At 40.9% G+C, this 25,696-nt stretch overlaps 1 protein-coding gene across 25 annotated transcripts in view; it reads left to right on the top strand.

Annotated features, from left to right (window-relative positions):
• dst (dystonin) overlaps positions 1 to 25,696 on the top strand; it is a 127,553-nt gene that overhangs the window by 61,072 nt on the left and 40,785 nt on the right. For 19 of the 25 annotated variants that reach the window (XM_054799075.1, XM_054799081.1, XM_054799077.1 and 16 more), the window contains 19 exons: positions 4,829 to 4,975; positions 5,949 to 6,037; positions 6,725 to 6,833; positions 16,824 to 16,976; positions 17,062 to 17,295; positions 17,374 to 17,661; positions 18,715 to 19,263; positions 19,460 to 19,636; positions 19,716 to 19,839; positions 19,940 to 20,169; positions 20,691 to 21,008; positions 21,094 to 21,260; positions 21,485 to 21,641; positions 21,809 to 21,935; positions 22,046 to 22,096; positions 22,506 to 22,741; positions 23,644 to 23,773; positions 24,032 to 24,231; positions 25,060 to 25,558. In XM_054799075.1, coding sequence (XP_054655050.1) covers positions 4,829 to 4,975; positions 5,949 to 6,037; positions 6,725 to 6,833; positions 16,824 to 16,976; positions 17,062 to 17,295; positions 17,374 to 17,661; positions 18,715 to 19,263; positions 19,460 to 19,636; positions 19,716 to 19,839; positions 19,940 to 20,169; positions 20,691 to 21,008; positions 21,094 to 21,260; positions 21,485 to 21,641; positions 21,809 to 21,935; positions 22,046 to 22,096; positions 22,506 to 22,741; positions 23,644 to 23,773; positions 24,032 to 24,231; positions 25,060 to 25,558 — 3,985 coding nt within the window. Of the gene's footprint in view, positions 1 to 4,828; positions 4,976 to 5,948; positions 6,038 to 6,724; positions 6,865 to 7,395; positions 14,055 to 14,139; positions 14,287 to 14,383; positions 14,600 to 14,673; positions 14,815 to 15,354; positions 15,592 to 16,823; positions 16,977 to 17,061; positions 17,296 to 17,373; positions 17,662 to 18,714; positions 19,264 to 19,459; positions 19,637 to 19,715; positions 19,840 to 19,939; positions 20,170 to 20,690; positions 21,009 to 21,093; positions 21,261 to 21,484; positions 21,642 to 21,808; positions 21,936 to 22,045; positions 22,097 to 22,505; positions 22,742 to 23,643; positions 23,774 to 24,031; positions 24,232 to 25,059; positions 25,559 to 25,696 lie in introns of all 25 variants that reach the window. The other 6 variants (XM_054799076.1, XM_054799089.1, XM_054799099.1 and 3 more) reach the window with 4 other exon arrangements.

The following is a 25,696-nucleotide window of genomic DNA, read 5'->3' on the forward strand; positions in this document are numbered from 1 at the left end:
ATCTGCAACAGAAAGATGATGAGTTAATCCTGGTCCAGAAACGAGCAGAAATGGCTGAAGAGAAAGCCCAAAGTTATAAAAAGCTGTTAGATGACAGTGATAATAGACTAAAGAAACATCAGCTGGAAATAGAAGCAGAAAGGTTCACCCTGAGACAGAAATCAGAAGATCTTCATCAGGAAACGCTATTCATGCAGCGAACAATCTATGAACTTCAAGATGAAGTCCGATCTCTCCAAAGAGGCAAATCTTCATTGGAGCAAAATGCTTTTTTCCAAAATACTGAAATTGAAGGTCTCAAAGAGCAACTCAAGATCACACAAGGAGAAGTCCATAGAAGAAGTTCCTTGGATCAGGACAACATTTGCAAGATTAACAATTTAGAGGAAGAGTTAGCGTCTAAGCAGGCAGTGATAGATCAGCTGAAGTTTAAATGTACCGAGCTGAGGAGAATAAATATGTCATCAGACAGTGATGTTAGAGGTCTTCAGCTCCATATAGAGTCACTGGAAAAAGAGAGATCCTATTCAGAGCAAAAGGTAAAGTCTCTAAAGAGTGAACTTCAGAGCTGGAAAGATCAGCTTCAAGATGCTAAAGAGGAACTTGCAGTAATGAAGAGATCTGAGCAGGAGTGTCTGCTCAAATGTAAAACCCTTGAAGCGGGAATTCAAAATTGTGAATTTGTGGCTTCTCAATTGCAGAAGAAAGCAGATGAGTCAAAGCAAGTAAATGTCGACTTGGAAAATAATCTAAAGAATGTGAGGGCTAAACACGATCTGGCCTTGATGGAAATGGACAGAAAAGATCAACATATTGAAATTCTCAAGTCTCAGGCAGAGGCTGCAAAATCACAGGTCAGAATTATTGAGGAGGTGCTCAATACAAAATCCCAGACTTCTCATGAGCTTCAAATTAAATCACAGGACCACAGTGAGACAATAAAGACATTAACTGACCAAAACCATACCTTGACCTCCAATATTGTAAATTATCAGAGAGAAATATTGACGCTGAAATCAGACCTTAAATCTGTGTTAGCTGAGAAGGAGCTAGCGGACCAGAAGGCCCACATGCAAAGTGCTGAAATAGATGATTTGAACATGATGTTGAAAAACAAAAATGCAGAAATCCAGAAGGGATCTGCTGTGATTAACAAACACCTCAGCAAAGTGAAAGCATTGGAAGATGAGCTCTTTAAATACGAGCACAATGTCAAGGGCCCAACAAGGAGCTCTGAGAAAATGACTGGGAATTTAAAGCAGGAGGCGCTTGCTCTCCAGATGGAGAAAAAAGCAGCAGAGAAAAATGTGGAAAACTTAAATGTTAAAGTTTCAGAGTTGAGCTTTTCTCTACAAAAAGTAAAAGAGGAGTTAGCTAAAGAGAGTAAAGAAAGACAAATCAAAGAATCTTTAATAATACAGCTTGAGAGTGAGCTTCAGAAAAACAAACCCACAGTGACAGAACAAATGTCTAACGCTCACCAATCCCGATCAAATCTCCAACATGAAAATGCAGTCCTCAAGAAGGAGAAAACAGACGCTCTAGAAAAAAGCCTATCATTGGGATCTGAAATCCTTTTACTGAAAGAAAAGCTGCAGTGTAACCAAGCAGAAGCTGAGCGGATGCAAAAAGAGAACACTGTCCTCAGGCTGAGGACCCAGCAGATGGAGGAACAAGTCGAGAAGTGCAAGAAAATGCTGGAGGAGCTGAAAACTAAGCTGCAACTTCAGAGGCAGGGTTACGAAAGGCAACTAATGCTGTTAAAGAAAGAAATAGAAGAGAAAGTCATATTGGCACAGTCGGAAATTACAAGTGAGAGAGATATGTTGCAAAAACCATCACAGAGTGCAGAATTAGGACAGATGCTGAATAACTACTTCAAAGGAGAGGTTCAAGGGTTTGAGCAAACAGCACCGGAATCAAAGCAGCAAGCGGACCATCTGCTGCAAGTGCAGATAAGATTGGACAAACGGGAGAAAGAAAAATTGAAGCTTGACCAAGATTTGTTAAAGGCAAGGTTGCAAAGTGCTCAACTTGAAGAGGACAAACTTAAGCTGAACTCAAAGTTAAATGCTTTGCAAAGTAATGAGCTCTCAACACAGCTTCTAAGAGATGGTAATCGCAAAGTGATGCTAAAGGAAGAGGAATCTCTGTCATATGGCAATGAGGTTGTAATTCTTCAGAAAGATACGTCTATCCTGAAGACAGAAGATATAACGATGCAGAAATGCAGCAAGGAGGAGCAGACTCGCAAAATGAAAAGCTCTTCAGAGGTATAGGAGTCAATCTGCAAAATCATCATCGTATTATTTTGTAACTGTTGTCCTTCTAACTCAGAGGTATTCTAATCTCCAATTTACAGGTTCCAACATTACAGAAAAAAGACATTCTTAATGGACTGAAACAATGTGGAATGGAAGTCAGTCATAGTCAGACAACTGTGAAGAATACAGTATCTCAAAAGCTCACCTTCCCACCAAAAGAAACTGAAACTAAACAGACTGATCCAAGGAGGGTCATGAAAAGTCAGGGATTCATGGCCCTGTGTGCACCCACAGAGTACATGTCCGAGGCCACACACAGCATCTCGACAACCAGAACGTATCAGCTCACAGAAACTCCTGAAGCAAAAGATGCACCAGAAAAAAGTGCTACAGTCAGTAGGGAGAACCTGAACTTGTTGAATTCACCTGCACTGACTCTGCCTGATCTAAAAAAAAGCACAGCAATTCAAAGCCTTATCAGGTACAAGCTTTTGGATGAAGAGACCTTCCGTAAAGTAGAGATGGGTTTGACCACAATTGATAAGGTACAAGCATTCATAGCGCCATATGTCGGCAAACCGTCTGCCATTGCTGGAGTTTATGTAGAGTCCAGCAAGAAAAAGGCTTCATTCCTAGAGGCTGTTGAGAAGGGCTTCTTAGCAAAGACCTATGCTCTGGAATTTCTGGAAAGTCAGGCAGCAACGGGAAGCCTCACTGATCTGACCACAGGGCAGATATACTTGGTGGATGAGGCTCATGAGAGGGGCCTGATTGAATTAGCCTTAAAGGATAAACTGGTAGAGGCTGAGAAAGCTTATAGTGGCTATGTGCATGCTGGCAAAAGGCTGTCTGTGTTCCAAGCAATGGAGGAAATGGTTCTTGAGCGATGTATAGGCAAGAAGATTCTTGAAGTACAGATAGCCACTGGTGGAGTGATGAACCCAGAGGCTGGTGTCAGAATGCCACCTAGTGTTGCTATTGACCATGGCTTCCTGAACAAGGAGACCTTTCAAATTCTGTATGATCCTGTCCGGAACCCCAAAGGCTTTCACTACCCTGATACTGGACAGAAGGCATACTATTCAGAAATACTCAAGGGAAGTCTTTATGATATTGATGGCGGTGTCTTTCTTCTTCCGCTTGGCGACAGACACCTAACAAATAGCTCTCCGACAAGTTCTCATCGGGTGTCAGTTGTCAGCAGCAGTAGTGGAACTGAGATGTCCGCCTTCGAAGCATTCAAGAAGAAACACATAGACAAGCACATGTATCTGTATCTGTCACAGCAAGGAAGCGAATGGCAGGAGATATCTGTAGATGACGCCAATGGATGTTTGCGTCACATCATCACTGACGTCAAAAATGGCAGACAGCTTTGCCTAGAGTCAGCTCTTAGTCAGAGGTTTCTTCAAGCGTCTGAGCTTGAACGTTACCGCAGTGGCCTTCTTAGCATATATGAGATCGCAGACATCATATTTTCCAGAATGGTAGTTGTGGAGGACGTCAACTCCCCCATTACTGGTCTATGGGACCTCAACCAGAAGAAGAGGCTGTCAGTTCTGCAGGGTTTTCAACAGGGCTTTACTGACAGGACAACTGCCTTGAGATTGCTGGAGGCTCAGGCCTGCACTGGAGGGATTTGTAACCCCTTCTCTGGGGAGAAATTTACAGTCAAAGATGCACTCACTCAAGGTCTTTTAAATGAACAGTTGGCTCAGTCACTTCAGCAGTATGAGCAGGCATTCAATGGCATCATTCACCCTAAAACTGCAAAGCCTTTGTCAATCCCCCAGGCAGTCCAGGAAAACCTCTTACCCAAGGACGTTGGCACTCGCTGTATTGAGTTCCAGCTCCTGACTGGTGGACTGATGCACCCTGACACTCATGACAGAGTCCTCTTAGACGAAATCCTTCAGAGGGGCCTTCTTGACAAAGCCACTGCCTCAGCAATCAAAGACGAGAAGTCCCACACCAAAAGCCTCACTTGTCCAAAAACCAAGAGACGAATCTCATACAAAGAAGCGCTGGACAGAAGCATTTATGACTGTCACACTGGGTTAAGATTACTAGAAGCAACTAAGTCTCAAGGTTTTGGATCCTTATCAACATTGCATCACAGAATGTGGAAATCTAAACAATAAACTCATCTTTGCTCATCATGCTCATCTTTGTTTAAAAAAAAAGCTTTATGTAGGATTTATTTTGGATTTGTGTGTGGCTATAGTAGGTTTTGCTTGAAATGTTGTGTTTTTGTTTTTAATTTTGTTTTCTGTAATTTTATGTTGCTACAGTGTGTTAATTCACTTTATATTTTTTTAACAGAGGCGTATGCAGAAAGGACCAGTCCTTTAGTGAATGTATAGTTGTGTACAAAATTGCATTTTACAGCACAATGGCAACACTTATTGGCTCCTATGTACTTTTTTATCCATTTATTTTTCTCTCTATGTTATTTGATTGTGTTGACCATAACCCCTCAGCTACTTTATATTTAGAATTTGAAGAGTCAGCAGTTGATTCCTAAATTAATGATATTTTCAAACCCTTACCTGTTCTGATTCCAGAGATCTGTTGATGAGGAGAAGCGAGAGCATGGTGATAAAGTTAGCAAACTGTTAGGTTGGATGTCTAATGTGAAACACAACCTGTGCAATGAGGGGAATGCTTTGAAAGATAGTAATGCCAACACTGGTGCTTCAAATAAACCTCAGGTAATCATGTGTTTTGTTTGTTGTTGTGACTGTTTTGATTAAACAATAGGACAGGCCAAATAAAAGCATGTCTGCTCTCTGATGTACTTATATATCTTACATTGGAATAGGTACTTCTGTGTATCATATCAACAGAACCTGATACAACATTACAGTTGCACAAGCACCCATGTATCAGACCACCAACCCTTTCCATGATCTATCTCAAAATCAATATTTGTATTAAATATAGCATTAAATCAATATATTACATTCAGAAAAAATACAGTCAGAAGTTAATTTAATTCACAATAACAACATGTATAATCAGAAATCTCCTGGTCTAATTGCTAAATATGTTATCCACATCAATTATGTGGCAAAATAGCCCGTATATTGGAATGAATGCAGACTGATGGGCAGACAATTTTTTTGATTGTTGTTTATTATATTTGGCCAAGAGTTAATATTTGCCTCTTATGTAATATCAGATGGTTGTATGTAGAGGTTGGTACACCTGCACTATGTGTTGAGAGCCAGTAAAAGAGCTGTATCATATTATTTTTCTGTTATAATAATAATAATGCTCATTTTTGATGGACACTGTCAAGGAGGTATTAATCTGAACAGTACGATCAGATTCAGGAATATTTCTAATCTTCTCATTACCTTATTGATGATGATATACTTTATTCTGATGATTATGACTGATATGTATAACTGGGTCAAAAATATTAGGAACAACTCACGGTAGCAGTTCTACGTATATCACAAGCAGAATAATAAACATGTGAATTAAATACTTCTGCGACAAAATCAGTCAAAACTGAACTAAGCATTTTTTGCCAAAGTGATTGTGTTGTATCTCAACAGATTATGCATAATTATACCTAATGCTATAGCCAGTGACTGTATTTTATGTAATTTAAGCAATCTAAGATGTACTGTATATGCTTCATGTACACTATTGATTAATGACTGTCTGCTGCTGTAGGTCTCTGTTGAAGAAATGGCAACAAAGAAGGAGCAGATAGCAGAAGCACTGAGGGTCACAGAAATTATGCTGAACAAACATAGTGAAAAGTAAGTGCGGCAATTGCAAACTGGCATATAGTATATTTGCAGTATGTACTGTAAAGGCTGGAATTAAAGCTTGGCCGTTTGTTTAGCTGAACCGAAAAGAGGACAGTGTGTGATTTGGAAGCTGACAGGCTGTTATTTTTCCGAAATTTAAAAAAGTATTATTATTTTTTTTACTTTAATTATTATTTAGAGTACATGAGAAAGTGAAAAGGAAAACCTGACTCTATTTGACCACATAGTTTATTAATGAGTATATTACACAACACAGTAGCAACAGAACCAACGTTATAATACTGACAAGGAGCAAACTCTTCAGCCAGCATTAACACTGCTGATGTGTTCGTGTGGCAATTGTAACATGAATGAGTCTCACACCAACAGCTGAGTAGTGCAACCAACATTTAAAACATATGCAGAGACAGAAAAAGCTGCTGGATGCTGAACACTCATGATACAAATGCACCTAGTGCCATTTTGTGGCGTTAATAGAAACTACATGAGGAGGTTGCCTACACCCACAGCTGCTTGTTAGAGACCCTGGTGGTTATTTGCTTTTGTAGACCATGCACCTGATGACAGTAGGATACCATGCCATTAATTAAAGAGGTATTAATTACAGCATTTATAGTAAACTAAGTGTGCTTCTTTAAGTCAAAGCCTAATTCTTTCAGTATTTTTGTCTTTCAGGATGACAGAAGAGGAGAGAGAAAAGGCCCAGGAACAGTTGAATGAACTCAGTCAGGCCTACAGTGAACTATCCCAGCTTTGTTCCGAACAGCATGCGCCAGTAGATGAGGTTGGAAATTGGGCTTTTTTTCTTGTATTGAGTGGAATGCTGTTGTATTTTGTGGTCAAAGGATTGATGGTTTATTGCATGAGTAACCCCTATGTTCTTCTCTGTAGCATCACCTTTATTTGTCACACAGCAGATTATTGAGAAGTGTTTCTATTTGGACTTTTACAACTACTGAATTTGAGTATGCTGTAAACATGCTGAGCCATGCCAGTTTTCAGTCTGATATATCATCATTACCAGTGTGTTGATGTTTAACTGGCTAACAGGGTTGATGCGTCAAACTCTCCACTTTGCGATGTGACTAACCCACACATTTTTGTAACAAGTTACTTTCCCAGAGGCATGATTGCTTTCACTTTATGCTGACACTTTCCTGTTGAAACGCTACTGCGGTGTTGAACTTGTGCACGCAATCTTTAACATGTTGGTCTACTGGTGAGTACTCCTTTGAATTTGGTTTTTAATACTTACACTGACATGTTTTCTAATCGGGTCAATAAAAACTGGAATTCTTTCTTTTCATAGGCTGTGAAATCCACCAGTAGTTGGATTTGGACCAAAGGAGTAGACCCTCTTCCAACCTCCAACCTCTCACAGTCTGAGCATCCTCTGTGCTGGAATGATGGTCTTAGATGGGATCCTCCTCATAAATCTCTAGTGGATCATGTGGAAGAGTTTAACATGGAGAGCAAGTGCATACAGAGTTCACATGTGACTTCTGTGTCCATCTCTGACTTTGCGACAGCAGTGAGGGAAGCAGAAGACTTGGTCGTGAAGATGATTACAGTCAACCAGGTCAGTGATGGACTACAGGTGGCCTACTCAGGAGAAATAATGACCCTGGAGAGCACGGTTCAGGAGGGGTTAATTCCTTCTTCTGTCTATGTGAAGATTATTCAGAGACAAAAGACCTGCCAGGAAATGATGGGTGATAACTGTAATAGAAATGAGTCACACTTAGAGGCACTGCAGGTTCATAAACTGATGTTAAAGTGCTTAAGTGACAATAAATCACTGACACCAGAACGGGATGCCCATGTCCTGACGTCCATCTCCAGTGATCCCACTGAAGAAGAGCGCAGTGCAACTTCACCACAAGGCGTTATGTCCCACATTCGGAACCTTCACAATGGCAAAGGGCTCAAGGTGGATGCAGAGGTTCAGTGTGATTTGATGAGCTTCAGCAGTACACTCATAGTGCTTGGAAATGGGCATCCCTTTATAGGCCTTGTCTTGCCTCAGCCCAGTGAATCAAACGTTTGCTCCACATCATTGCTGCGCAATGAGCAAACCATCACTGATCTCTTCGACAGCAGGCTTCTAAGCAATAGACGCAAAATAGTGGCTTTTTACATTCCAGAAAATTCACAAGTTGTGGATGTAAATTCTACCGTGCAGAACGGGTACATCGACACTTACACGGCAGAGATTTTGAAGTCCATCCAAATTCCTGATTGTCTTGATGTTGATGGTCTTGATGAGAAGTTTTCATCTTGGCTCATGTGTCGAAAACTCAGAGTTGATGCACACAGCCGTGCTGAAGAGACAAAGCAGCTGTTCATATCCTACCTATTGATCAACAGTTACATCCACTCAAAGTCTCAACACAGGGTCCTTATACTCGACAAGCAGTTGAGTAAAATGATCAAGTTTTTTCTTGAAGATTCTGTATTTTCTGAACGCAATGTTGGTCATTTTTCAGAGCAGATGGAATTAGAGGTGCCATTCACGTGTGAGGAAAGCGACAAAGTGGTGAAGTCACAAAATGAATTTCCTCATCATTTTGTCCATTCATTCAATGGACGACTTGGTGACAACACATATTCAAATGCATTTTCTTTGGATGGTAATACACAAGATGCAAAGCAGAGTCTATGGTATCAAAGTAACACTGACTGCACGTTTCCTGGTCATTTATATATTGAGGATGGAGATGATGCAAATGTAGTTAATGATATTCCAACTTCCCAAGAGATGTCCTGTTTTGTAGATAAACTTAATGCTGACTCACCGTCAGAGGAATGCATCCATCAGTCTCCAGCTGAGTTAAATGCTGAGTCATTATGGAATGCATCAAGAATGAGCAATATCACTTCAGATGAGATCATGTTTAAATTTCAAGATCACCCTCTTCAGAAGGAAGAAAAAGGCCTTTTATACGAGGCTGCTCACTATGACGTGGAGATAGAAGTTGACGAGGCAGTCTTTGGTAACCAAATTGAAGATGAGGTGGACACAGTGTTGCCTAGTCCATCCATATCCTCACATATCCTTGAACCTGACTCGGAAGAGTGCGCCCAGTTGTACCTTGAAGATCTTGATTTTATCACCCTGAAAAAAGCTACAGAAACACAAAAAACACCAGAGTGGATGTGGAGGAATGGACATCCAGTATTAGATGACAAGACTAGTGGACTTATATCAGAGATGGGTGATGTTCCCCGTAGTCACGGGCCTCTAGTAGTGTCACACTCCTTTGGGAAGGATGTTGCTCCAGTGTGTGTCCATGACATCTCAGCTTCACTGACTGCTGTCACTGAATCACTGGATGTAGTCAATAACCCACTGGCTGATAGTAAGGATGAATGCACTGTTGTGGGAGAAAGTGCTTCTTCAGCTATCCAATCATGTCTACCCAATTTGATTTTGTCCAAGAGTATTAATCTAAAAAGTGGCAGTGAGTCTGCCAGTGGTGTTGATCTATTTTACAACATTGAGTCAATGCTCACTGATGATTATTTATACAGAGCTGGATCTGAATGCAGAGCTGGAAATGAATTTGACAAATCCTCATTTAGCAATTCAGGTTTGGAAGAAGGTATCCTGAACAGTGTAGGTTTTTCATCACCAGGAGATGCAGTGAAACATTTCAATGCTGAAGCACAAGGTGACTATGTCAACAACAATGAAGATGGGGACAGAATTGACCCATTACATCTTCCGTCAGAGAGTGGTTTTATTGTTGGACCTGAACCCACCAACTCTCTGCATGATGAAAGACCTCTGCAACAGTTTAACTCATCACCGATGACATCTGTTGTTTCTGACAGACTCACACCAACAAATCATTGCAATATGGAAAGGTGTGATCAAGATAATGTTGAATATTGCACTTCAACACCTGCAGGAGTCTGGCCAGAACCAACCCTGGCTGGTTCCATGTGCAGTGCATCAAATGATGGTTGTGTAAACCCAGGAGAAAGACAACTAAGACAAACAAGAAAGTCAGATTCTGACAAAGTTCATACATTTTTCAACACACAGGGAATGGAAGGAGATGGAAATCCTCAAGTAGTTAAGGACTCAGTAAATGAACATGTTAATCACCTGGAGGAAGCGATAAATGAATGCTGTGATGGAAGGAACACTGAGATAAAGGCTGGTACGGCAGGTCAGAATATTGCCCTATATTTAGACTGTGTTTCTGTTGAGAATGATGCTGCTCATGACATCAGTTCAGTGGGAAAAGATGCACTCAACAAAACTGAGACAGGACTCCAAGATGAAAAACTTCATGGAGAGCAGTCTGGTACCCCAGGCTCTAGTGACCCACCTGGAAGGGATCAAAATAGGTTTGATGCTACAACTGGAAGTGATGTATATGATTCTGATATCCCACCAGTAGACGATAAACAGAAGTCTAGTGATACAACTGAAAAAGTTAAAGAGGAGTCCAATACCCCAGTTGGAAAGAATGAAGAGAACTCTCACTCTAGAGAGGATGAACAGGGGTCTAATACTGCTACCGGAAACATTACATTGGAGTCTAATACTCCAACTAGGGGAGATGCAAAAGACTTTGAAGCTCCATCTGCAATCAATAAAGAGGAAACTGATGCTCCAGCAGATGAAGATGATGGGCGGTCTAACGCCCCAACTGGAAAAGCTGAAAAGGTGTCTGGTACTGCAACTGGAAGAGATAAAGATTCCTCAACTGTAGAAGATGAAGAAGACTCTGATGCTCCAACTAGAAAAGAGGAAGAGGGGGCTGTTGAGCCCACTGGAAAAGGTGACCAGTGGTCTGATGCTGTGACTGGTAATGTTGAGGAGTCGTCCAACACCTTAAGTAAAACAGATACTGACTCTCAAACTGCAAACAATGAAGAGGGGTCTTATGCCACAATTGACAAAGGTAAAGAAAACTGTGATGTCCAGACTGAAAATGATAAAGACATGTCTGATGCCTCACTTTTAAAAGATGAAGCTGATTCTAACACACATACTGGAAAATGTAAGGAGAAATGTAATTTACCACCGGCAGAAGGAAAAGAGGATACTCCAAACAAGAAAGACAAAGACGAGTCTGATGCTCAAACTGGAGAGGTTGTTGCAGAAGAGTCAGATGCACCACCTAGAAAAGATGAAAAAGAGTGTGATGCTTCATCAGATAAAGAAGAATATAATGCTCCATCTAAGGAAGATGTAGAGGACACTGATGCTCAAACAGACCTAGTTGCGAAAGGGACAAACTCTCTAACTGGAAAAGCTGAAGAAGTGTTTGATACCCCAACTGAAAGAGATGAAGAGTGGTCTGATACCCCAATTGAAAAAGATGAAGAGTACTCTCATGCTCAAACTAGGAGTGATGAAGAGAGGTCTCATCTCACACTTGGAAGAGATAAAGAGAACTGTGCTGTCCAGACTGAAACTGATGAAGAGGGCTCTGATGCATCACTTTTAAAAGAGGAGGCGGATTCTTGTCCCCAAGCTGGAAAACGTAAAGAGGGGTTTGATGCCTCACTTGTAAAAGGAAAAGAGAATTCTACTGTTCCAAATAAGAACGATGAAGAGAAGTCTGATGCTCAAACTGGAGAGTATGACGAGTGGTCTGTGGTTGCAGAAGATTCAGATATCTCACCTAGAGAAGATGAAACAGACTTTTATGTCCCACCTGTAAAACTAAAAGAGGAAACTGATGCTCCAACTAAAAAAGATACAGAGAAGTTTTATGGTCCAAGTGATGAATATGAAAAGGACACTGAGGCTCCAACAACAAAAGATGAGGTAGGATGTAACGCTCCAACTGGAAAAGCTGAAGAGGTGTTTGATGCCACTGCAACTGTAGAAGATAAAGAATACCCTAATGTTCCAACAAAAAAAGTCGAAGAGGGGTATGCTGACCCATCTGGAACAGATGAAGAGGTGTCCAATGATTTGCTTATAAAAGATGAAGAGTGGTCTGATACCCCAGCTGGAAACGTTAACAAGAAGTCCAGTACCCCAACTAGAAGAGAGGAAGAAACCTCTGCTGCCCCATCGACAAAGCAGGAAGAGTGTTCTCAGACTAAGGTTGCAGTACATGAAGAGTTGTCTGATATCCTGATTGGAAACTTTACAAGGGTGCCCGTTAGCCCAACCCGAAAAGATGAGAATGTCTTGGATGCCGCAGATCTAAACAATCAAGAGGAAACTGAAACTCCAACTAAAAAAGATAAAGAGGAGTCTGATGCTCCAACTGATGAGCATAAGGAGAACACTGATGCTCAGCATGCAAAAGACGAAAGGGGGTCTGCCTGCCCATTTGGAAATTATGAAGAAGGGTCAAATGTCATAAAAGATGAAGAGTGGTCTGGTGGCAAGTGGTCTGATACTACCACTGGACAAGATGGCTCTGATAACCCAGCTGGAAATGGTGAGAAGATGTTGGATATCCCAACTAGAAGAGAGGAAGAACTTTGTGATGCTGCACCAATACAAGATGAACAGTGGGCCGATGCTTTAAATGGACAAGTTGAAGAGGCATCTGATGCCCCAGCTGGAAACACTGCAATGAGATTCAGTACCCCAACTAGAAGATATGAAGAAGACTCTGATAACCCACCAACAAAAGATGATGAGTGCTCTGATATCATGACTGGAAATGTTGCAGAAGAATCCAATACTCTAACTAGAAGAGATAAAAAAGACCCTAATGCACCAACCATACAAGAAGAAGAGGAGTATGATACTCCAACTAAAATAGTTGAAATTCACTGTAACTGTCCAGTCCGAAAAGACAAAGTGAAGTCTGATGCCCCACTTGGCAAAGATAAAGAAGGCTCTGAAGATTGGTCTGATACCACACTGCAGAAAGATGAAGAGAGATCTAATGACTTGACTAGAAGAGAAGGAAAGAATGCTCCACCTGTAAAAGAAAAAGAGTTGTGTGAATTCCTAACGAGAAAAGATGAAGATGAATCTAAGGTCACATTTGGAAATGTGGTAGAAGAGTCTGATACCTTGACTGGAAATGCTGCAGAAGATACCCTAACTAGAGGAGATGCAAAAGACTTTGATGTTCCACTTGCAAAAGTTGCAAATGAGTCTGATATCCCAACTATAAAAGATGAAGTGTGGTCTGATACCCCAACTGGAAAAGATAAAGAGGACTCGGACACACAAACTAGAAATGATGAAGATGAGTCTGATGGCCCAACTGGAGGAGTTGAAGCATCTTTTGATACTCCAAGTGGAAGAGATGAAGATAATAACTATTATTCTTTTGTGGTAGAAGATGAAGAAAACTCTAATGCCTCCCCTGGAAGCGTTGAGGTGGAGTCTGATACCCCATTCTTAATAGATGCAGAGGGGACTGATAGCTCTTATGGAAATAATGAAGAGGACTCTCACACTCAAACGAGAAACAACAAAGTGTGGTTTGATGAGACAACTGAAAACAATGAAGAGGCATTTCATACCCAAACTGGGATAGATGAAGACAACTATTATTCCCTATCTGTAGTAGATAAAGAGAACTCTAATTTGTCACCAGGAAAAATTGAGGTGGAGTGTTATACCTCATTCAGAAAAGATGAAGAGTCTGCTACCCAAAGTGTAGCAGATGAGGGGTGTGATGCCTCTCTAACAAAAGATAAAGACAGGTTTGGTGCTCCGAATAGAGGAGGTGAAGAATGGTCTGATACCACAAGTGGAACATATGAAAGTAACTCTTCTACCTTCAACCTTCTACCTGTAAAAGAAAATTCAAATAGTCCAACCAGAAACGATGACAAGGAGTCTGATGCTCCAACTATCCAGCAGCAGCTTCTGCAGGTACTCCAGAGTGTCTCCTCAGGCCACAACCTCTCAGTGATCCAGGAAGTGATGGAGACCCTACAAAGTTCTCTTGGGGGTGATAGTCACACCTTGGAAAGCATCAAGGAGGAGAGCTCAGAGGAGGGTGCGCTGACAGAAGTGTCTCCTCATGCCTCCGTCTGCAATTTGGAGGAGGTCAACACTATGGTAACCCATATTTATTTCAGTGAAGGCAACATTCCACCCTTATGGTTGTCTTTGAAATATCTAATTTTCTTTTGTTTTCTAACAGCCCTTCTCCATCCAGGATTACCTTGAGTGTGTTGGAAGACTCCAAGATCATGCTGATGTTTTGCATGATGTCAAAAAAGACCTTTTAATTCTGGAACCAGGTGGCGCCAAAATGGAGGATTTACAGATCCAAATAGAGGAGTTTCAGGTTAGAAAGGGAATTGTAATCATACATGAACAAGACACGACACAACAGTTTCCAATATTTTATTCTTAATGTTGTGGTTTCCACTGCTTTTATCCAGGCCCTAGAATCCCAGCTTTTAATGCTAGCTGGTGTTTTGACGGAAGATATGAAAAAGGCCAAGCTGCTCTTACATTCTGCGGATGGCAACATTCCCACACAAATCCACCAAGATCTGGCTTCATCGTATGTGGAATTAGAGGAAAATTTCACTGCCATTGCCCAAATGTGTGGTGAATTGAGTCAATCGTTGCTTCAAGCAATGGAAACTAGGAAGGTATGTGTTCACACAGAATTATATATATATACAATTATATATAAGTGTCATAAGATGTTGTGATTTGATGTTAGGTACTTTTGGGATCAGCATACCAGAAACATCTTGCTGATCTTGAAGAGCTAAAGGGCTTCATCCGAAAAAAAACTCTCTGCGATGCGGATTGTGATGCATGTGATGTGGAAGAACTGAAGTGTTGGATACAAAAAAACAAGGTATTTTAAAAAGTGACTGCAATAAGTAAACTACTACCATACCATTTAAATACAGTATGTGTCATCCATTTTCAGTTATAAAACATGTACAGTATATAGTTAAAAATTACTAGATTACAACCTGAATGATGAGGTTTGAGGAAAAATAAGGCATCTGAATGACAAACATGCTATTTACAGCATAGTTTGTCAGCTAAACAAAATTATTTAATTGTGTAATTAATTATTTTACATCCATTACATGAAAACATCTTTGGAACAATGCCTAACATCACAAAAAAATAAAATAAAAAAATCTTTTTGAATTAATTAGGGACAGAAGCCATGCTCTTATGATTTGACAGCAGTATGATATTTTGATTTAAATCTGAATTCTGAGAATATAATAATGTAACATAATAACATAATGTAACATTATATATTAGTCAGTATTGTTATTAATTATATCATATTTTGGCAACAGTAGAATTTTTTTTGTGAATTGTGAACAAAATGTAAAACACATAATATGATTGTATCACAAGCCTGTCATTTCTCCAGGATGCTGAATCTTGTTTACACCAGGAGGCCAAGCTCAAACTAGATGACATCACATTTGATATCCAGAGTTTTATTTCTGAGCACGCACTCTTTTTGAGTCCCGCTCAGAGCAGTTGCCTCCTCAACCTCCTCAGCAGCACCCAACGAGCCTTCAGGGACCAGAAGGATAGACTGGTCGCCTTGAGGTGTACCTTAGATGTCCTGCTGGACACCAAGCAAAGGGAAGAGGAGGCGAAGGTCCGGTTGTGGATATGCTACACACAATATGTTGCATGGATCTTATCCTAAAATGCAAGTCAGTAATAGAGGCTCACACATTATGATGTTTATTTGTACCAATATACAGTCAAACCTGTCTTAGCGGCCACCTGTATAGAACGGCCACCTGCCTATAGCGGCCACTGACAAATCTCCCCCCCCGCAGAAAAGTTGCGTGTTATAGACCCTGTGTATAGCGGTCAGCGGCCACCCATTTTGTATCCCTTGGTCAATATCTGACCGCATATAGCGGCCAAAATAGCGGCCAAAATGTCGACTCAAGCAGAAGCGTCATGCACGAAAAAGTTACGTTTTTTAAGCAATGAAGCCGTCGTGTGTAGACTTTAATTACTGAGTCCTAGCTCAGTCACAATCATTCACAAGATCCACACAAACTGTCAGTTGTTCGACATAAAAAAAAAGCCGTCTTCTTTGGAGCTTGTTGCAGACAGTGACACCGTTTATTTCCTGGTGTGAGACAATGTGCACTGGTCAATACTGTAATGCCCCTTGTTGTGGGGAAGGAGAGACTCACGTCGCCGATGCACTTTAATTGCTTTATTAACAGCGGTTTATTAACCTAGTAGTTCTTTACAACTTTTATCCGCAGTACCACAGTGCCCTCTACTAGTCAACATGTACAAGTATAATTATATGTATCTGCAAACACAACAAGCTTCTAATCACAGACATGTTAATATGTGCGCGCACAAATTCAAAATGGCCGCCAACCTGCCCTATAACGGCCACCTGCCTATAGTGGCCACTTTTGCCGTTTCCCTTTAGTGGCCGCTATAGACAGGTTTGACTGTACTGTATGAGAGGATACTTTGGTGTGAAATGTTGATGTGTAATATTTGTATTTAATTCTCTCAGTACCTGATGGCATGCTTTACTGCTTGATTGGTACTATACACTAATATCTGTGCTGTGTTCTACAGGCACCAAGGAGACCCCATGAGAAATTAACAGTGGAAATAATGCATTGCTGGAAGTCCTTCATAGTGATCTAATACATTAACTCACTCTGCATAACGCACTCGTGCACTTTCTCAAGACCACGGCAATGACTGGCTAGCATGTTTACAGCATACCAGATTTTTACATCGTTGTTATGTCAAAGAAGATTTATGTTTGCATGTTTTCTACAAAGTTACCAGGTATATACAGTATTTTAGTAATCAAATGATCTTATGTGGTTTTGTTCACAGTCCCTAATTGAGAGGCAGAGAGAGATTGCAGACAAGCTGGAGGAAGTGTGTGATAGTCTCACTTTGACTGAGAATCGTCTGATTGGTCACCAGCAGCAGGCTGACAATGCAGAGAGTGTCACAGATCTGCAGCAGTACCAGCAGGAGCATCAGGTGCAAATAACTTCTTAGGAGATGCATTATATTTAGTATCAGTCAAGGTCCTGAATGTTACTCCTTCTCTTTCTGTGGTGTCCAGGCTTTGCAAAAAGACGTCTTGACAACCGCCAGCGCATTAAATGAGGTCATCAACGGCACAAAGAGGTTTCTGGAGGAAAACCGGGCCATCCTGTCAACCGATCAAATCGCCTCCATTGAAACAAAGTTGGATGAGGCTAAGAGCAAGGCCAAGATGATCCACCAGCGAGCGGAGGAGTCCAGGAAGGACTTAGAGAAGGTTGTTACCACAGCCATAAAACAGGAGAGTGAAAAGGTCAGCTGGAGTTCTATTGTCACTGCCATTAAAATATGAGCAATTTTTGCAACATGTCTGCATCTTGTCATTGCCCAGGCTGCAGCTGTTGAGCGACTGGAGGAAAGCAAGAACAAAATAGAAGGTCTACTAGAGTGGATATCCCACATCGGGACTGAAAATGAGAGCGGAAGTATTGATCAGACTGACCTTATTAGCAAAGAGAACGGAAACCTACCAGATGAGACATTAGAGAAGTTACAGAAAGGAGAAAAGGACGATGCTAATGGAAATTGTCTGCAACGCAGCGAAAGTGATTTTGACTGTCAGCCTGATGGGAAGAAGGATGCCAGCATGGATGTCGACAAGCAGTATGAGAGAGTGAAGGTATGTTTTGTGCAAAATTGAGTTCAACCCTCATGTTTCAGACCACACTTTATTGTATCTTCTCAAGGCACAATAGTGTGGAAATGGAAATAGGATTAAACTAGCTAAACTAGTAGTCAGTGTACAGCTTGTATAACAGTATAGATTTACTATGCACTGAAAAGAAGTCAACACAGAGCCATTATTGTCTAAAGAGCTGGCAACACAAGCAAGTACACCTCAAGTGAACATGTCCAAATTGTGTCCACAAGTGTCAATATTTAGTTTGAGCACTATTATTATCTACCACTGCCTTAATCCCCTTGGGCATGGAATTCACCAGAGCTGCACAGGTTGTTACTGGAATCCTCTACCACTCCTCCATGACGAGAAGCTGGTGGATTTTAGACACCTTGCACTCCTCCACCTCCCTCTTGAGAATGCTCAATTGCATTCACGTTTGGAGAACACTTGGCCACCCATACATCGTCACCTTCAGCTTCTTCGGCAAGGCACTTCATCTCGGAGGTTATAGTCCTCTTTATCACATTGGAAAACTGTCATGCGGCCCAGCTTCCCAAGGGAGAGGATCATTCTCTCATTCAAAGTACATGTTGGAATTTGTGTTTCTCTTCAATGAACCGCACCTCCCCTGTGGCAGCAGCGCACAAGCAGGCCATGATGCTTGTGCTGCTAGTTATTTAGGCAATAGTGGCTGTCTTTCAAGTCATTTTCGGTGGATAGTAAATCTGTACTGCTATACAAGCTGTACACTGACGCTACTCTAAAGTATGCCCATCTTTCATTTTTATACTACTGTCCCTTGAGAAGATTTAGTGCACAATTGTATTTCAAATCTGGTTGTTTTAACAACAATTATGCTGTAGTTTTTTTTTAGTCACATTAATTCCAATGCCTCATTCCCAATTTCTGGCAATTTCCTAGCTCTTATGTTAGATCACGTTAGAAGGTGCAGTTGTATTTGATGTTAATGTTTTTTTGTTTTTTTTTAATAAAATGATATCTAAGTATGTTGTAGATATCGTGTTCCTCATGTCTTTACTGAACCTGCAGGCTCGCCATCAAGAGATTCTGTCCCAGCAGCAGGATCTAATCATGGCCACCCAGTCGGCCCAGGCTCTTCTGGACAAGCAAGCCAACGTTCTGTCACCAGAGGAGAAAGAAAAACTGCAAAAGAACATCCTGGAACTTAAGGGGCGGTACGAAGCCTCCCTGACCCAAGCTGAGCAGCAGATGAAGCAAGTCCAGTGTGTCCAGGAGGAAGTGAAGAAATTTCAGGGCGATTGTGAGGAGTTTGAGGACTGGTTAGCACAGGCTGAGGGCGAGATGGAGCAGCTGGGCGCCTCTGCAGGCTCATTAAAAATCCTGAACGATAAACTCCTTCAACAAAAGAGTTTCTCCGAAGACGTCATCTCTCATAAGGGGGACCTTCGTTTTATTACTATTTCGGGCCAGAAGGTACTGGATGTGGCTAAAGCCTGTGGCGTATCTGACCCAATGTCTAAAAACAGCCAGATGCAGGTGGATACTTCAGGAATCTGTTCTGCTGTCAAGGATAAGCTGGACTCTGCAGCTAGCCGATACAAAACTTTACATGCTCAGGTATTTTTCTCAGAGCTCATGAAGCATGCAATGACATCATTTTACCACATGGTGGCAACATTTATCTTCCTAGGCCTTCATAGATATGTACCTCATGCAGGTAGTTGCTGACATATGTTATAAAGATACAGTTTTTGAAACTAACAGCAATTTTACACCCATTTCTCTTCTTTACTTATACCTTTCTTTCATTCAGTGCAACCAGCTTGGCAACAACCTCAAAGATGTTGTTGACAAGTACAAGCGATATGACGACTCCAGCACAGGCCTTCTTAAGTGGCTTGGGAGCACCGAGGAGGAGGCCAGGAAGCAGCAGTCCGAAACCATCTCAGCTGAGCCACAAATGCTGCAGAAACAGCTGGAGGACACCAAGGCAAGAAACACCACATGTACAGTACATTAGTGGTAATATTGTGTTGAGACATTCTGATCATCTGTGTTTTCATCCACAGGCTTTACAAGGTCAAATGAGCGGCCATCAAACTGCTATTGACACGCTACGCAAAACAGCTGAGTCTTTGGTCACATCTGAAGGAAACCTGCTGAGCAACTTAGATGAGATCCAGGAGACCGTAGGTGGGGGTCCAAATATCACAAGAGTTGCTTTTTACTTTATCATTCAGATAATTGAACTTTCAAATGTGCTCTAACTGGATGTGTAACTTTTGCGTTCTAGATGACATAGTGGAGCGTTATGACAACCTGTCCAGGTCTGTGAGTGATCGCAATGAGAAACTGCAGATCACTTTGACTCGCTCCATGAGTGTTCAGGATGGACTGGATGAGATGATGGAATGGATGGAGGGAGTGGAGGCCAGTGTGGAAGAGAATGGTCAAATTCCACTGGACTCTGCATCCATCGGAGACATACTCAGCAAAGAAGCAGTATGTATCATTCATATTCGGGTAAATACGGTATTTTCTCCAAAAATGACCTCCTCTCTAGCCTCCTCAACTCTTACTTACTCTCTGCAGTTGTGCGATTTGAGGAGATACAAAATATATTTTCTAGTCTTAATTAGCACTGCAACTAACGATTATTTTTTTTAGTCGATTAATCGGAAGGTTGTTGTTTAGATTAATCGAGTAATTGGTTAGGCCCTAGACGGACCAAATCAATATGAACCAAACACAGTTAGCAGTTATTGGTTTGGTACGCAACATATCAGAAAACAGGCAAAAAAGTCAATCACTGTTTTCCAAAGGCAAATACTCACATTTGAGAGGCTGTAATCTGAGGATATTTACATTTATTAATTACAAAACAATTAACTGAATATCAAAATAGTTTAAATTAAAAAATCATTAATTGCATATCAAAAAAGTTGTTGATTATTGGATAATTATTGGTTGTTGCAGCTCTAGTCTTAATGTCCATTTTTGGCATATTAGGCTATGAAAATTGACCATAACATATGTTTGTCAAGGCTATCGAGCAGGACATAGCAAGTCGCCAGAGCAGCATCTCAACCATGAAATCCAAGGTGAAGAGGTTTGTGGAAACAGCCGACCCGTCTGCTGCGGCCCTCCTGCAGTCCAAGATGGAGGCTCTCTCCCAGCGCTTCTCAGATGCATGTGACAAGCACAAGCAGAAAGTTTCACATCTGGAACAGTTGAAAGACAAAGTGGAGAAATTCGAAACGGTCGCAGATAAAGTCCAGCAGTTCGTCGTGAAACGTTCTCAAGATCTACACGAGACAGACGGGCCAGGGAAAACCTTTGAAGAACTCTCCGAGCTAACACAGGTCTGTGGACCACTTATTACATACAGTATATTGTAGCTGCTACACTACAGCAGACACAAATAACAACTGGTGCCTTTTTGTTTAGAAAACAAAAGCCGAGATGGTTGAACATGCCAGCGATTTGGAGATGTTGCAGACTATAGCCAAAGAGCTGTGTGAAATGAGCACTGACTGTAACAGAGCACAGATCCAGAGCAAGATGGACAATCTGTCAAACATCTTCAGCACCTTCAAAGACACTGTCAAAGAAAAGTAAGTCAAGATGCCTTCAAATCACTTTATTTCCTCAAATACTTGCCGTAGTGAGGACAAGTGGTAAAATGGATGGATGGATGTACAATACATTTATTCTAATACATTCCTTACCCCTCACAGATGGCAGCTACTATATCAGGGTGCACAGTGTCTTATTTCCAAATGAGTGTATTACTAGACACAAAAAAGGCACAAATTGACATTTTTTGACGGTCTTGCAGGGAGGAGGAGGTAGCATCCTGCAAAGACCTTCTGGGTGAGTTCAGGTTTGCAGCCAGTGCTCTCAGCAGGTGGCTAGAGGAAACCAATGAGAAGGTGCCTGTGGCCCAAACAAGTTGCAGCGCTAAAAGTCTGGAGATGGACCTCCACATCGTCACTGTGAGTAAATGCATCATATCATAAAATCGCGCATCAGTTGTTCCAAACTGTCACCATTACGACTGCAAACAATGGCAGATTGGAGGAGTTAAAATCAATATTTTATCACTAACCACCAGCTGCCATTTATCTAACAGTACATATTCTGACTGATAAACCTATCATAGGGATTACTGGAAGAATGGACCACTAAAGGCCCTGCCGTGCAGGACTTGAACAACAGGGGATCATCACTATGCAGCCACATTGCAATTCTCACATCCCCTGCCAAAACAAAGCTGCCTAATAAGTCAGGTAAACATCAGCATACTGAATGATGTTATTGTCAGGAATGGTGTTAGCATGTTAGTCTAACTGGGAATGGTGTTCTTTACTCAAGCTTTGTCTTCGTGTCTCTATGTTAGCTCTTACTAATGGTGGTGGTCCAGCGAGCCATTCGTACTTAACCAATAAAGGTAATCAAGTCTGTTTGTTAATTCAATGGCTTTACTGGGTTTGGCTGTACTGTAGCACTGAGACCTTATTAAGGCCGTGTTAAAATACATACAAAGAGTCAATATATCATATTACTGAAGCAAAGTAAACAGCCTTGTACCTTGTCCAACCCTACTTTGTTGATTTATGCCAGAAAAACTTGTGCATGAACCTTTGCATGAGTGCTTTGAAACTTTTAACGGCTGTTTGTGTGTGCTAGACTTCCAAATTCATGAAATTGCTAAAACACTCACTGATACTTTACCTGTATGTCATTGGATTTAAGAGTTATTCCACATGCAGTATATAACATGTAATTAATACATACAACTACATGCGTCCCAGAAATGAAGACATGGAAACTCATTCATTGTTTTATTATACCCTCAGAGCTGATGACAATTCAGCAAAACATGTCCTTTGTCAACGAGGGCTACTCCAGTCTGGGTGACACTCTGAAGAGTCGAGAGGCTGAGCTGAGTGGAGCCGTGCGCGAACTGAAGGACGCCAAAAAGGAGACGGACAACATGATGACGTGGCTGGAGGACATGAAAAAGACCACAGCGTCTTGGAAAAACGGAGCCACGGAGAAAGACACTGTGAAAACACAGCTTGAACAGCAGAAGGTGTGACGATGTTGCTGTCACACTAATCAATAAATGAGCCTTGGCATTTAAAGGTTTGGTTTCAGGGTAAATAGTACAGACAAAGATTTTCAGACTGTGGCGTAAGTACCCTTGGTGGTATGTGGGCTCCATCTGCTGGTACTCAGAAACATCAGAGATTTTTCTCATGAAAAGAAAATTATATTAGAAACATGCACATATGTAATACAGTGGAACCTACTTAGCCCGTCTATGTCGACAAACCGATCCAGTCCCAGTCCGGTTCTTCTAATCACTAAAAAATACTCAACAAAATGGTCAACAAAATTTGAGGCCGACGACGTATTTCTATGACAAATTGTTGTTTATGTCAACATGTGTTGCGGTATTGTCAACATCTTCATTCACGCTAAGCAGTCTAGTTACACAGCATTAAAATGTGCACTGTGACGCCCTGCTCAGTGGAAAGTAAGCTTCCAGATGGCAATGGCAGTGTTGGCACCTGGATTCTACCACAGCAACTCACAAAATGCACTCATTTAAATTTGTTCTGATTGTTGGTGACTGGAAGAAAGATTTATTGCCATTGTCGTCAAAATTGCAACAGCAGCTCTGTTAGGTAAAAGTATTAAAATAAGAAAAAATATGCACAAATGGAGGAAAACTGTGTCATCAAACTGCCGCAGGTTCAAAAATTGATTTTTGACAATTGAATTCAACTCTCAGTTGAATTCAAATGACATTTTCCTGTGATGTAATATTATGTTTAACTCACTTCATATGCCATAAGACAACTATGTATGGGTAAATGCCACATATTTGAAGCTAAACTGTTGTAGTGGTGGTACTTTTTGTAAAATTGTAGTTACCTTCCTCTGCAATAGTTATGTTTAATATTTGAAATAATTGTCTCATTTGTTCAGGTGTTTGAGGAAGATATGAAACAGAAGAAAGATCAGCTCCTCAAGCTGAGAGAGAAGCTCCTCCACTTGATTGAAAGTCATCCAAATTCCCAAGAAGCAGCCAAATGGAAACAGATGTTGGCAGACATGGGTATGCAGAAATATATTGTCTTTAATGAAACTCCAATCATATTATACAGAATACCGTCCTTTTATATAATGCAACATGTCACTTTGGTGATCCGCCCAGGGTGTCGCCAAATGTCACATCACCTGCTTTCTGCAGGACGCAAATTAAATTTACACATTTATACAGCCAACTGCTGCACAGTGTGAGATTCACACACTTCATGGAACGACGCTGACTCATGCAAGCTAAATATATACATGCATCTACTCTACTACGTAGATGCTGCTTGGGAAGATATCAGTGGCTCAGTGGTGGAGAGGAAGCAGCACCTGGAGCAGTCCAACAAGAATCTGGACATCCTCCAAACCACTCAGCTGCAGCTTGGCCAGTGGCTGTCAGAGAAGGAGCTTATGATGAGTGTCCTTGGACCACTCTCTATAGACCCCAACATGCTTAAAATGCAGAAGCAACAAGTCCAGGTAGACATAGTGCACACTCTTGTGTCATTCAGCCTGCTTCACTTTTTGTTTGTTTATATGCAATTGGTTTATCAACCTGGATATTTTAAGTATATGTTGGAATGGTATCCTTTCAGAAATGTTACGGTTTAATTTTGGTGACAAGCCACACATTCTTGATGGCATAAAATAAAGATTCAATATATTTTTCTATTGTTGACAAACAAAGAAAGAAAAACAAATGCACAAAAGAGTCATAACGGAACATTCTTTGTGATTTACTCTTTAATTTATTGAAGTTTTTTTTTCTCAAGCAAAAAAAGCATATAAGAAAATATAGTAAAGAAAATAAAGAAAAAAAATTGCTGAATAGATATTGTTATACAAAAATACGACTTGTTTTCTGTAAACAAAATTATGAAAATAAAAATATATCTATACTATTTTGGCATATGTAACCATGTGTTTTATAAGTTATGTCTGAAACAAAAAAATCATACCATACAATATATTATCTGACATCTGTCATTTTATTACTTCAGTCAAACTTTGAAACACATGGATACCCCTAAAAGTTTATTTTTTTTACTTTTGTGCATTTTCCCCCCAAAATAATGTTATTATATTGATGAAAAATCTTTTTAATATTAAATATCAGTATAATAAGCTTTTCTTTACTTACATGTACATATATTAATTAATTAGTGTTTATTAGTCATTATTCGTCAACTACCTTGTGTGTGTGGTTCAAGTTAAGTACCTAAAAAGGGTTACAGCCTTGTCAGAGGTCTGCGATGTTTGCCCTTGTTTTGCGATGGAATGATCATATTTGCTCTTTCCTTTGTTCAGATCCTCCAGAATGAGTTCAAAAGCCGAAGGCCTCAGTACGACCAACTCAAGGAAGCTGCCTCTGCAATCCTAAACTCTTCGGGTAACCAGGACCCCTCAAACGGTAAGCTGGTGAGGGAGCAGCTCACTGCAGTCACCGAGAAGTGGCAAGGTCTTATGATGCAACTGGACCAGCGAGACGGCCTCATCGACCAGGCTGTAGAGAAGACGGGAGAGTTCCAAGACATGCTTAGACGTCTCAGCCAGACTGCCACTCAGCTTGAAGATCAGTTGGGCAACCATCACACTAGCAGCACCCAGCCCGACGCGGTGAAAAAGCGGCTGGAGGACGTCCATAACATCTCAGTTCAGCTGAGAGAGGAGAGGAAGAAGCTGAAGCAGGCTGAGGGCATTCATGCAGAGCTCACAGCGATGGTGACTGAGGACTATCTCAAGGCTGACTTAGCCAGGCAACTGGAGAGTGTCAGCAAACCTTTTAGACAGCTGGAAGAAAGAGCAGGTTTGTTATGTTTGGAAGACAAATCCATTTATTTTATAATAACATGTGCCATCAGTAAGACTTTCTGTGTAACTTTACTTTTAGCATAGTTCATATTATATCAAGTCACATAATATATATATATAATACTGCATGTAA

The sequence above is a fragment of the Dunckerocampus dactyliophorus genome, chromosome 14 (assembly GCF_027744805.1).
Source record: "Dunckerocampus dactyliophorus isolate RoL2022-P2 chromosome 14, RoL_Ddac_1.1, whole genome shotgun sequence".
NCBI classification, from domain to species: Eukaryota; Metazoa; Chordata; class Actinopteri; order Syngnathiformes; family Syngnathidae; genus Dunckerocampus; species Dunckerocampus dactyliophorus.